The sequence below is a fragment of the Styela clava genome, chromosome 7 (genome assembly GCF_964204865.1).
Source record: "Styela clava chromosome 7, kaStyClav1.hap1.2, whole genome shotgun sequence".
Taxonomy (NCBI): domain Eukaryota; kingdom Metazoa; phylum Chordata; class Ascidiacea; order Stolidobranchia; family Styelidae; genus Styela; species Styela clava.
The window spans coordinates 4,767,451-4,780,487 of record NC_135256.1 but is presented as its reverse complement, the minus strand read 5'-3'; the positions used below and the strand labels follow the sequence as shown (position 1 = coordinate 4,780,487).

Sequence of the window (13,037 nt, the reverse complement as noted above, 5' to 3'; positions counted from 1 at the left end):
TAAGGACAAATATGAATTAAAGTAAGCTGTTCAATGGCGTTAAAACGGTATCGTGAGCAGGTTATCAATATCGGTACCGTACTCAACTGGCGGTCCGAATCCGGCCCTTTCGACAATTTGGACCGTGTCTGCTTGTATATTTTGGCAGCATAAGCATTGTTTGGTAGTTTTAGAGGATTTGATACAATTTAAATACTGGTACATAGGTAGCCTAGCTATAGTCTACAGTTTGTTGTACTGGTACCAATATGCGACATTTGTGTATATACAGATATATTTACGAGCCATCATTAGACGTTCGTTTATTTAATGAAAAAAATATTCTGTAATGTCCGGACCCCAATAATTCTGAAGTTTTCTAAACGGACCTTTGGGGAAAATAGTTGAGTAGTCCTGGCGTACCGTAACATTCCAACATCATTGCCATACTGCTGTACTGCCATAGCAGAATGGCCCAGGTTTACGAAGAAAAATGTTTTAGCAATATACGTACAGACATACCTGCATACCGGTACTAGCATCACAGTATTAGCGTATAGACTAACTGCTGAACTGTATATTATCCACTGTTATTTTTAACAGCATATTACTGTATTAGAGTATTTACATTATTTTAAATGGCTGATACAAGTAAACGAAGTGTGAAAAAAGAAAGCAAAGTTCGACCTGACAGATTTTCTGCGTTTTCATCAGAATCTGTCAAAACCGTTAGCGAATCAGCTGGTGTCGCTCGATTAACTGAAGACACTTTGTCATGCTTGGCAGAAGAGGCAACTTATAGATTGAAAGAAATTATACAAGTTAGTGATTACAATTCTTCTCATATTAATTTCATTGTTCAGCGTTTTCTAATTTTTAACTAAAACACTTTGAGAAAAATTACCATTAGATAGATTTTCATTATCACTTTGTTTTGACTACTTATAAAATTAGGTCTATGAATTTTTTATATTTTAAATTTAGTCTTTTCCATGATTTCCTTCCGTGAAGTTTTTTCCTATCTATTTGTCTATAATGGAGTTCTCTATATGAATCAATATTTAGCCAGTCTCTGTTTCCTTCACCCATGAAGCATGACCTAACTTTGAGAGAATCTTCTGGCATTCACAATTAACATCTTATGAAATTGAATTTAAACCAGATGACCAATCTCAGTATGACACTGTTCTCAGATTCCAAGAATAGCTCCCACATATCAATTATATCAGTGAGTGCAAACCATTCCTTAACGAGACAGTTTTTTTCTCCATATCGGCATAAATCGGCAAACCAACTTTGTGAAATAAACTAAAAGGTGGCGCAATCTAAAAATGTCACAATTCGATTCCCCGGAAAAACAAATAATCTGGTTCACAAAAGGAATAAAAACTTTACTGTAGCATTCGAGAGTTTTTAGCAGAAAAAATGGATTTTTGGTGATGTTTGATTATTATCGGGACAAGCATTGCACAATCTGATACATACACTCCTGTGCCATACCCCCTCGTTTCAGAGACATATAGAGTGTTTGTTTCATTGAACCAAATGTTAGGAAATCTTGGGATTGTAGAACTGTGCCCTACTGAATTTTAAGATACTGTGCTAAGCAATGTTCACTAATATTTACTTTTACTTCATTCATAGGAATCATTGAAATTTTCAACACACAGAAAATCAAAGATTCTGACGTGTAGAGATGTTGATTCAGCTTTGAGGGTATGCTTAAGTCGTTAGTATCTTGAGTTAATAAGTTAGAAATACATACTTTCAAGTTGTTCAAAAAATCCATGTCCAAAATAATTTCCAAGTAATCAGGAAGATAGGTTCGCCTTATGTGCTCACTTACATTCGTATATAAAAAGTTAAGGCTTCAAGCGTGTTCGCAAATATTATCTGTGGGAGGATGAAATAACATTGAAAACTTATTTTAAGTGTTATTATGAAAAGTGTAACACAAAACTTTGTATCCTCCCTTTTTATTAGCTCAAACCTTAATAAATAAAAATAAATGCAAGGGTTTGAAGGTGTTTCGCAATAGTTTAGTTCTAACAGTCAAACCAAAAATTAACATAACATACTAAAATTTAAACTGAAGCAAGTGTAGCTTTGAATTGGAACAGAGTCCCGGAAATGGCCCATGGTTTATACAAAAAAATCTATTTCTGAAAAATGTGGCAGATGCTACTTTTGTTTTACTCCGACAGATTGTTTATATGCCAGAATAACTGCGTTCATACTTCAATTGGAACAAAGACTCTCACATATTTTTTATTTTCAGTCAAAAAACATTGAACCATTATACGGGTTCGTCGCAGAAGATTATATACCATTCAGATTTGCCAGTGGGGGCGGTAGAGAGCTACATTTTGTCGAGGACAAAGAAATTGATCTTACCGAACTGATTAATAACCCTCTGCCACGAGTTCCATATGATATCGCCGTGAAAGGTAAATGTCTTCCTGCATGGACACTAGAAAACGTTTTGCTAAATTGTTGTTATTTGGACTAGAAATCTTCTTGATTAACTTTTAAATTACTTGGGGGAGGTGGAGGTGTTTCCTAGAATGCTATTGCATATATGCTTTCAAATTTTTTCTCAAGTCGTTGGTACTTGTTGTTTTACTACTAATTTTGACAAATTTATCCATCACATTGATTTTCTACAGATGGATTTTTATGCACTGGTGTAATATATTATGACCATCCAAACTATATTTGTGATAATTCTCTTCAAACAAGGCTTAGACAAACACCCACTATTACATAGGAAGTTGTGATTTTTTGTAGAACTGGAATATTTTAGTTTGGTTATTACTTTCTATCAATTTTTACAACTGCCAGCACTTTTAATAGCACAGTCCTGCACTTCACAGTACTGGTTTTGGTGAGATATTTGCATACTCTGATAGTGATGGGAATGATATTTCATGGTAATAGATATATTTTTGAGTTTCATTATTTAATATTCACTGCCCACAGGACCCTGGACAAAAACCAATCATCCTTTGATACATAAAGAGCTACAATTTATTGTAGAGTGAAATATTTTCAGTTTGATTATTTTCACTCATCACCATTCCCTGTATTTACAGCTCACTGGCTAGCAATCGATGGAGTCCAACCAAGCATACCAGAGAACCCAGCTCCAGAGCAAACCACTTTACTAGATGTCTTAAATAAAACAGAATCTAAACCTCTACCTGGTTCTGCTCCTTTGAAAAGTTCCATCGTCCCTGCAAATAATCCCTTGAAGAATGCAACACATGAAACTAGTACTAAGGACAAGGTTAGACTATACTTTTTTCAGAGTTACTTGAAACTTGAAACATCAAAACTTTTGCGGTGGCAGCATATGGGCAATGTAGAATATTATACTATTTCAAAAGACTTAAATCAAATGCAGAATACTGAATCGTATTCTATTTTTATAGTTATTTAAATAGTGGAAATTCCCCACCCCACCCCGCTTGATTAAAATAGTCCAAGACTAAACATTTTACAGGGTTGATTCATAAGGGTCGTAAAAATTTCTGTGATGGTAAAAAAAATATAAGATCTTTTTTATTATAATTTTTTACTGTTGTTGAAGAGAAACTTTTACAAAATAAAGTGGTAGATTCACTTATGGTTTCAATTGATAAAACTTTTACACTAATACAGTGGTTCTCAAACGTTGGTTGGGGCGTAGACAATTTTTTGAGGGGGCGTGAAGCTAATTGAGAATAAAAATATTTGCTAGGTTTGATCTTGCCCGCCAAATTTTACGTTTTGTCCACTTATTTTTAACAGACTTTTAATATACTTTTTCCCTACTATCTGTTATTTTTAACTTATTGCTAGCTAGGTATTTTTGTGATAGGGCACGAGACTAGACAAATTTTAAAGAGGGGCACGGTTTAATAAGTTTGAGAACCACTGCACTAGTATGTCATACATTTCCTAATATCCCAGTCCTAGATGTCTTCACTAGATAACCTTAGGTTTTAGCCAAGAATCTCACTTCCGATTTTTTTTATCTATCGAACCGAATTTTTTTTAAAACTGTTGCAGAAACGAGGAAATACTGAAGCAACAAAGGTTGACCTGAAGCCTCGATTTACTCACGAACTCTCTGTCGAGCAACAACTTTATTACAAAGAAATTACTGAAGCAGCTGTGGGATCAAGTGAAGCTAGACGTGCTGTAAGTTATCATATTACTTGGGCTATCTTAGGCTTCAAATCTGGAACCATGTGGACGAGCAACCACTGATAGGTTGGGGTTGATCACGGGGCCCACAGAGCAGTTGGAAGGGGCCACCATGTTGGGCGCATAACTGATTTTACTCTTCACAAGAAAACTTCCCATTCTTCCCATAGTTTCATTGCTTGATGAGGTTATTTCACAGGGTGTTTTCACTTCGTTGAGCATTGATTGTTTGAACGTAAAGTGATTTGGAATCTACCAATCATAATAACAATATAAATACCACTGGAATATTAAACAGGGGGTTTCGTGAGTGCTGAAAGAAATAATAAGATGGGTTTCCTTTACAGCGAGCCTAGGCTCTGGTGAAGCTAGACATGCTGTAAGATAGGATGGGATTTGGCACAAAGCCAGGCACCAAATTGATTTCACTTTCCACTTCACGGGAAAACTCCCCATTTTTCCTAGTTTTATTGCTTGATAAGGTTATTTCACAGGGTGTTTTCGCTTTGTTGAGCATGGATTGTTCGAAAATATTGGGATTTGGGATCTACTAATTAAAATAACACTATAATTATCCCTGGAATGATAAACAGGGGCCATGCCAAAACCATCTGGAAGGGGTTCAAAAATATATATAAAGATCATATAATTTTATCTGATTGATTCAATTGTGATCAATTTAATCTGCGATTGCGACAATATAAATAGCATCACTTCCAAAATACCACAACAATCTGTTCACATAAAAATGTGCCGTAAAGTGTTCGATTATATGTTGTTGCGAAATAACAAATCTGAGCTGTTCCTGCAACACGTATCCCGTTGGACCATGAGTCATAAAAGGTTGGGAACCACTGCTATAGCTGTTATAGCTGTTATAAGTATTTCTTGTGTTTCCTCCGTAGGAGAAATTCCTCTTCGATTGGGGAATCGTGGCATTAAGCTATAACTGTTATCTTATTTCTTTTATCAGGAGGCACTTCAGTCTCTTGCAACAGATCCTGGATTATCACAGATGCTTCCTCGATTCAGTACATTTGTCTCAGAAGGAGTTCGTGTCAATGTCGTTCAGAACAATCTTGCTCTACTTATTTATCTTATGAGAATGGTCAAAGCTTTGATGGACAATTCTACTCTCAACTTGGAGAAATATGTGAGTGAGATTAAGTTGAATTTACTAAACTGGTTGGGAATTTCAGGGAAAACACTTTAACCGTTAACCGGGTAAAATTAACTGGTTAACCGCCGCGTGACGTTTGACTTATTAATTTATAATTCAGCTCGTTACGTCACAATGCTTATAAAGTAATTTTGCGTGTTCTTATCTCGGTATCGCTCTAATTTATTCACGAATCGAGATAGTTACATGATTGCTCTGCTGCAAGAATAGGCAGCGTGGTTCGGGCGTGTGGAAGTATTTTAGAAAACCAGATTCCGTTTGATAAACGTCATTATGTCACAAAGTTTCAGTGTTCGATATGCAAATTCTACTTCGAGATATAATATAGAAAAACGGCATCAACTGCACACTTGTTGTATGACATTAAATGTACGATTTTGCAATGTCATCGTGAGAAAAATATTTTTTGAAATAGACCGAAAACTGATTCTGAATTCATCATCGTCAAATTTCCATAATCAACAATCTGTACTTCCATTATTTTTCACATTTATTGAGTCCTTACTCACACAGTCAGTAATATTCTTTTGAATTAAACGCAGCAAGAGATAAATTTGCGATGATGTAATCATATTTGAAAAAAATTGTAGAGTATAAGGATGATTTGTACCTGAGATGTCAGTTAACGGTTAAAATAAATCGTAACCGTTAACCATCTGTATAAAGTCAGACATCAGGCACATGTTGCTATACCGAAGTTCTGAATGGCCTCTGTAGACCAGCATGGCAGTATTTGTACCAAAAAGGAAAGCTTCAGTGGTTTTACCCACAATGCCATACCATCATGCTGTGCTTTCACCGGTCAGTTAAAAAGTGCAAAATAGAATTAAAGCACAGTTATCCCAGGATGACAATTACCTGGACAAAATGTAAATGAAAACACAAGTTAACAATTCTTTGTCTGGTAAGAAGTGAACCCATATAATATCATTACTAATATGAATGCTTGGTATAGTTCCAACTTTTGTATTACACAAATAGCAGAAAATAACTGCTTTTTGGGAAAGGTCTTCTTTGTAATCCTATTTAAAATTGTTAACTGTTAGTAATCATACTACATTAGTTCAATACATTTACCAAGTATTTTCAACTTTTCAATTTTAGCTTCATGAAATGATTCCAGCTGTGATGACATGCATAGTCAGTCGTCAATTATGCACAAGACCAGATGTGGACAACCACTGGGCATTGAGAGACTACGCTGCCAGACTGATGGCTCAGATATGTAGGAGCTTCAGCACATCTACCAACTTAATCCAACCAAGAATAACAGCTACATTTTGCAAAGTAAGTTTTAGATTTATACTATTAGTGACATGTACAAAAAAATCTTTTTCAGTCGGTGCCGGTGATTGCTTGTTTAACACAAGTTATATGTATATATACAAGGTGGCCCAAAAGTAGGTATACAGTTATTTTATTTATTTTTTATTACCTTCCAAGCAGCTAGAAAACTAATATAAAAATTCACACTAGATTTATTATCTAAAAAAATAAGCAATTTTTGTGGTAGCCTACTTAAGTAACATAAAGTGAACTGCAAGTAGCTTCAAAGCATATAAAATAGTTTAATAACTGTATACCTACTTTTGGGCCACCCTGTATATATTAATGGTCTTACTCCATCCCCATCCCCAATACCGACGAGACGCATCATTTTTTTAACTTGAAAATTTGGACTGTTGAATTTGAAATTATGATTATTTGAAGTCTTTGAAAAATACATTATTTTCAGTGTCTTCACGATGACAAATCCTCTCTTGCAGCAAGATATGGAAGTGTTGCGGGACTAGCTGAATTAGGATCTGTGGTAAGTTCAGAGTGAGGATGTTCAATACTATAAAGTTACCACTTCGAATGCATTCCGCATATGTGTAAAAGAGAAAATGGCAGCGCTACTAAAAATGTATTTTTTTAATGCTACTTATCATTATCAGCAGTAACAGGTGTTAATTGTATTTCTGGCAACTAGTGTTTCCTGCAATGGACGAGTATAATCAGGGATGTCATCGGTTACAGGTGACTGATCATGACCAACCAGCTGTGAAGGTTGGGTGAACATATCCTTCCTTGAGTTGGGTGGGTACTGAACTGGTATGAGATTAGATAGTCTGCCATTTGTTTTCAGATGCATGGACTGGATGGTGGTGGAAGCCATAACCGCCCAGTAGTTACGTTAACCACCCTACGGTGACGAGGAGTCCTGCAATCCTCTTGCACATTATGAACCCTGCATGGGATTCGAACTTGCGAACCCATGCAAGATAATAAGAGATGTGGTGGCGAGCGCATTCCCAACGCTTAGCACAGCGTTTCCCAACCTTTTTTGATTGTGGACCATTTTCTCACCGGCGAAAACCATTGCAGACCCAACGTGCATTTATTGCAACCGTACTCTGTGTGAAGAAGTATAATAACACCAAATACAACAGAATATTAACGAATTTCATCACTTATGACAAGATGAAAGCATTACATCTTTAAAATTCCACGGCAATCTGCAAACATAATAATGTGAAAATATATTGCCCAATTAGATTTAGTTTGATACATATTTTTTGCGATCTTGCGAATTTGTTGTCGTCGTTAGAAAAATCCTAATATCTGCTATAAATTTCCAGAAAGTACAACTTGATTTAGTTCTTATTGAAAATATAATTAAAGTATATTAGTAAATCAAACAAAAATATTCATCGCCTTTCTAATTAATTGAATATTCGAATATATGCCTAGCCCTACTCATTATCCAGTAATATTGACTCGGTTAATGTTATGTGAATAAACTTGCTTTTTATGTTTTTATATAAATTCTAACGTAAATCGTAACTTGGCTGATGGTTAAGTTTCGCAAAAATATTTGCGGCCCGCAGCGAATTTCTGGCTCGTTGCAGACTCATTTAAACGCTCAGGTTGGGAAACACTGGCTTAGCACAATGCGCCATATAGCCGAATAACTTAGTGTTATTTAATCATTTCATTACTCAATCTTTTTAGGTCATACAAAGTCTGGTACTTTCTCGACTGGGTGTGGAAGGCGACAGAATTAAAAATGTTCTTGATAGTCCGTTGCTGAATAATATTGATAGAACTGCTGCTGAACATCTACGTGGACTGCTGGTGGTATGTATTTAATGGGGACCGTACCTTTGAACCCACGTACATTTAAACCCATACATTTGTATATCCGCGGGTTCAATCTATATGAGGGTGCGAAAATCCATGGGTTAGGGATAGTATGGGTTCAAATATCTGTGAAAAAAAAAATTTCCGTAGGTGCAATGGTATGCAGGTGCAATTGTCGTGGGTTCAAATGTACATGGGTTCAAATGTAATGGAACCGTTTTTAATATGAGAAAAAAAAACCTGCGAGTATATGAAAGTATTAATAATACCCTTGTTTAAAGCAAAAAAGTTGGGCCCCAGAGCAGGGTTGTTTCTAACATTTTTCTGCTTCCCGAGGCGAGTTTCTGATAATGACGCCCTCTATGCCAAACTTCAAAAAAAATTCAGGGGATAAACAAATTACAAATGTTGTCATGCGTGGGAATAAATCAATTGGGTCAAAATGTAAGAGGTCAGGTAAAAGTTAATATTTGGATTATTATTATTTTAATCATCAAACTAAACAATAAACATGCTGACCGGGGCGGCCGCCCCTATTCTCCCCCCCCAAAGAGAAACGCCCCTGCCCCAGAGAGAATAAATGGGAAAATGAATTAGAGTAATAGCCTTTAATGAGATGCTGCTTTAAATAATTATTGATGGCTTTGAGGAATAGCTTGTTATGTGACTCTTCTTCAATTTGTACTTAATATACTGAATTAGTGATGCAATTAAAGATGGCCAATTACACAGAAAGTGAACTTCAGGGGTCGAGAGAGTCCTAAAAGGTACATATTTTCAACTGCATTTCCGTGCAAGCCATATAGCATGATGTCGCTGCGTGCCTGCACAATTTGAAATCTACCATACTCATCAGTGTCATCACCCTTCTTCCGTTTAGGCATCTTCGTATTGTTTTAAAAACTAGCTTTGCTAGTCCGATTTAAGCAGGACATATACTGTAAGCCGGTCACTACTAACGGACGAAAATCTTTATTCCACTGGTCCGCGATTCTATCGCTTTGTGATGTCACAAAATTAGTTCCAGAATCCTATAGTTTTGTCACAATGCCTGTCTGGTAATTTGCTCAGATAACATAGACATACGCGGGCCGCGCATTCTCAAACGTATTGGCAGATTTTCTCCCAAATTTAGCTATAAAAGAGTTTAAAATCTTAAAACAATGGTAACCTTAGTTTTGGAATATTTTTTTTTCCTGGGAGCCATATGCCGTCACCCAAAGAGCCATATATGGCTCGCGAGCCATGGGTTCCCAACCTTTGCTCTAGTTAGTGATCTTCAAATCTGATTTTTGAAATTTGTATGTAATTGGCCTACTTCTTTGGGGAAAAGTATAATTTGTATATATTAAGGATTGGCGAAGGTTTTTATGCGGATTCGGGATAATAACCAATATGCCTTTAAGTAATAGCTAGGTACAGAACCGTACTTCGTGATTTATTTGATATATATATATTTGAATAATTGATGCCGCAAAATGGGAAAACTAGACAAATGTGAATTTTAATTCCAATTATCTAATTTTTGCACTATTTTACCCGTAGAGTGTTCGGCAGGTTCTCTCTGCAAAAAATAGTAATTCCAGTTATCTGTGTTCTTATAATAGAATATCCAAATACCAGTTATAATTTCCATCAAATTGAATCTCTATTTTTATTCCACTTCAGAAACATTGCGGTCCTGTCATCAAGAGTTTAAGAACTGCTCCTGATAACACACAAGATTACGAGTCCGAGTACGGACATCTCGGGAACCTACTATGCCAGCATGTGATTAAACTCCGAGAACAGGAGGCTCATAAAGCTAAGATATTGGCTGGGGCTGGATTAAGCAGACCTGCTTCTAATATGGTAAGGAATACAGATTTTTTAAAGTAAGGTTTGATCACTTATTCATTAATGAAGAGATGCATCTCTGCGGTTAGCAATGAGTTTCTACACTCCCCAATAAAATTTCAAACACCCATCCTAATTTTTAGGTGTGACACCATACTCTAATTTTTAATGTAAATAAAATTGTATTTAATATTCATAAAGTCGCTAAATATGCCAGTGAAGATGATCAGTAAAATACTTAACACATTTTTAGAAGCTACAAATAGTTTTATTACTATGATTAAAACGAGAATATCGGTCGGAGACCGAAGACTTATCACGGTTTCGTTTCATGACTCTATAGTGACACCGCATGTCCCATCACTAATTAATTAATAACTCGCTAATTATATGACATAATTCATCCAAAATCAATAGTCTTCTGGTCCGAGATATGCTGAATGCACATCCAATTTGGAGCAGATTCAACCTCGCCTTCGAGAGATATCGCTTACATCTAACAGACATACAGACAAATACCTATCAACATACTTATTACTTACCAATCTTGAGATCGATAAGTAATAACCAACACCCCCTTAATTTGGAAACACTCCCTCCCCCTGAAATAAAATGCTGGTTATGGGTGACCACCAAGTGCCACAAACTTCGGAGGGTATGACCATAAAAAACTACCGGTATGTTGTGAAACTATGTGGTAGTAAATATAGATTTACATGCAACTTGAAGATGTTCATGTCGATAAATAGAATGAAAATATTATTGAGTCATAAAATTTTACTTTCATAAACACTGCCCAGTTTAGAATATATTTCAGATTTGTAAGTTTTTTGACAAATTGTATTTGCAATTACGTAATAGTTGGTATTGGCTCGCCCTGCTTGACTTTTTCCATTTTTTAGTCTGGCCGACCTATTCTATCAGGACAGTCCTCAACTGGTGGTTTCCAGGGAGGAGGGCAAACAGGGGCTTCCCCTATGTCACTTGGGCGACAGTTTTCATCCCCAATGCAACAGAGCCCATCTACGCCAACTTCAGCGAAAATAGTCTTTCTACCGACTAGTGGAGATCAATCTAAAGTTGGTGCAAATGTAACGCATGGAAGTGGTGGATCTCCTATGTTAATAAAGGTGAGTGAATCAGGGAAACATGGGCTCTGTTGCATCTGGAACTCTTTAAAATCTTATTTTAATCTCTTGAAATTGCGATAGTAACCCCAATTGATTATAAAGAGTGAATTCAAAATAAGGTCCAAATTATGCCAAACTGAATTTCTTCTGAAGGTGGTCATAGCACATGCTTTTTGGGTTCTAGGTAAAATTGCCTACTTTGGGTAGAATTTTCACAACTCTGGTCTTTGCACTTGTTCGGTTTATATTTGCACGATGTTTAATGGAGATCTCAAAATTAACTATGTTGGTATAAAGTTCCATTTTTTTTCATATTTAGATTCAGACTTTATTTTTTGTTTTTAGAATCAAATGAGGCATCCATCAGACTCTTCGTTTCCAGGAAACCTTGGATTTTCAAACTTTGACTGAGTCAAGAGAATAATAGATTGATCAATCATATCTAGAGATTCATGGATTTAGATCCCATGTCATTGGTTGAAGCTGTAATTTACTACCTGGACTCATTTGAAACTTCCTGACGACTGGCTCAGGCAGGGATGCAGCTTTTATGGCCCAAGAGACTACGGGGGGTGCACGTTCAGCAGCGCTCAAGTCAAACCCACAGCAAGTGGTCGGTATCATTTGGAGCAGTGGTTCCCAACCTTTTATGGCTCGTGACCCCTTCCGGGGCTTTTAGCACTCATGGGCCCCCTTGTTTATTATTCCAGTAGTATCTTGATCGGGAGATTTCAAATTTTGTTTGCCATTTTCGTTCGAACAAGCGAGCTCAACAAAGTGAAAACACCCTGTTAAATAACCTTATCAGGCAATGAAACTAGGAAAAATGGGAAGTTTTCTCGACAAGTGAAAAGATAAAATCAGTTTTACTTCTCATTGTGGCCCCCTTCATCGCTCTGCTTGGGAACCGCTGATTTGAAGGTTTATGCTGCTTGTACAACAAAATGCTTAATATCATTGCAACTCATTTCCTCACTTTTATGAATAAATTTTTTTTCTATGAATAGCAGTATTGTCGATTTGATGAAATATAGCTGGTTGGTGAGACCTCTTCTCATCTGATGAATAGGACATGACCCATGCTAGGTTACCATGTTGGAAATGGGCATCACAGGCTTGGGGACTAGCAGCTAGCTATGTAAATCAATCGCCCCGTACCTCTAGTCGTGTGTATATTCATGAATTACTGTATTATGTTTCCAAAACAAAAATTTATTGAACTAGAACAGTGCAGATGCTTCCCAAACTGTGGGTAATTTGTCAATCTTTAGGGGGGAATCCACATGTTCACTGTTAACAATTGCTTTTGTAATTTCGTACTTTCGCCTGGGGAAAAGCTGGACAAGCAAAGCTCACATCTAGTCAATGAGCCTAGTCACAAAGTTTGTAGGGAAATAATATCAATATGGTGCCTTACAGATTGTATACTGAGCTCACGTCTTGACGTCGGATAAGAAGATGCAATGGGTGTTAGTATCATCACCATTTTTGGTCAAAGAAAAATTGATAACGATATCACTAGTCAGTCACTACTGTATTTTTATGAGAGGGATAATTAAACTTCTGGTAATTCGATTTAGGGGTAACAATAACTTTCAAAA

General features: G+C 36.4%; 1 protein-coding gene across 2 annotated transcripts; it reads left to right on the top strand.

The window, feature by feature from the left end:
- The first annotated feature begins 586 nt into the window (after positions 1 to 586).
- On the top strand, positions 587 to 12,452 carry LOC120328012 (transcription initiation factor TFIID subunit 6-like). Of its 2 annotated transcripts, XM_078114756.1 has the most exons (12): positions 587 to 800; positions 1,624 to 1,695; positions 2,258 to 2,426; positions 3,072 to 3,265; positions 4,030 to 4,161; positions 5,141 to 5,320; positions 6,452 to 6,634; positions 7,083 to 7,157; positions 8,342 to 8,467; positions 10,139 to 10,321; positions 11,209 to 11,436; positions 11,782 to 12,449. In XM_078114756.1, exons 1-12 carry the CDS (start codon positions 618 to 620, stop codon positions 11,845 to 11,847), a joined length of 1,791 nt encoding a protein of 596 aa, XP_077970882.1. In that variant the 5' UTR covers positions 587 to 617; the 3' UTR covers positions 11,848 to 12,449. The 2 variants fall into 2 exon arrangements, with proteins under 2 accessions (XP_077970882.1, XP_077970883.1); XM_078114757.1 differs by lacking the exon at positions 11,209 to 11,436 and having other exon boundaries at positions 11,782 to 12,452.
- Positions 12,453 to 13,037: the final 585 nt, after the last annotated feature.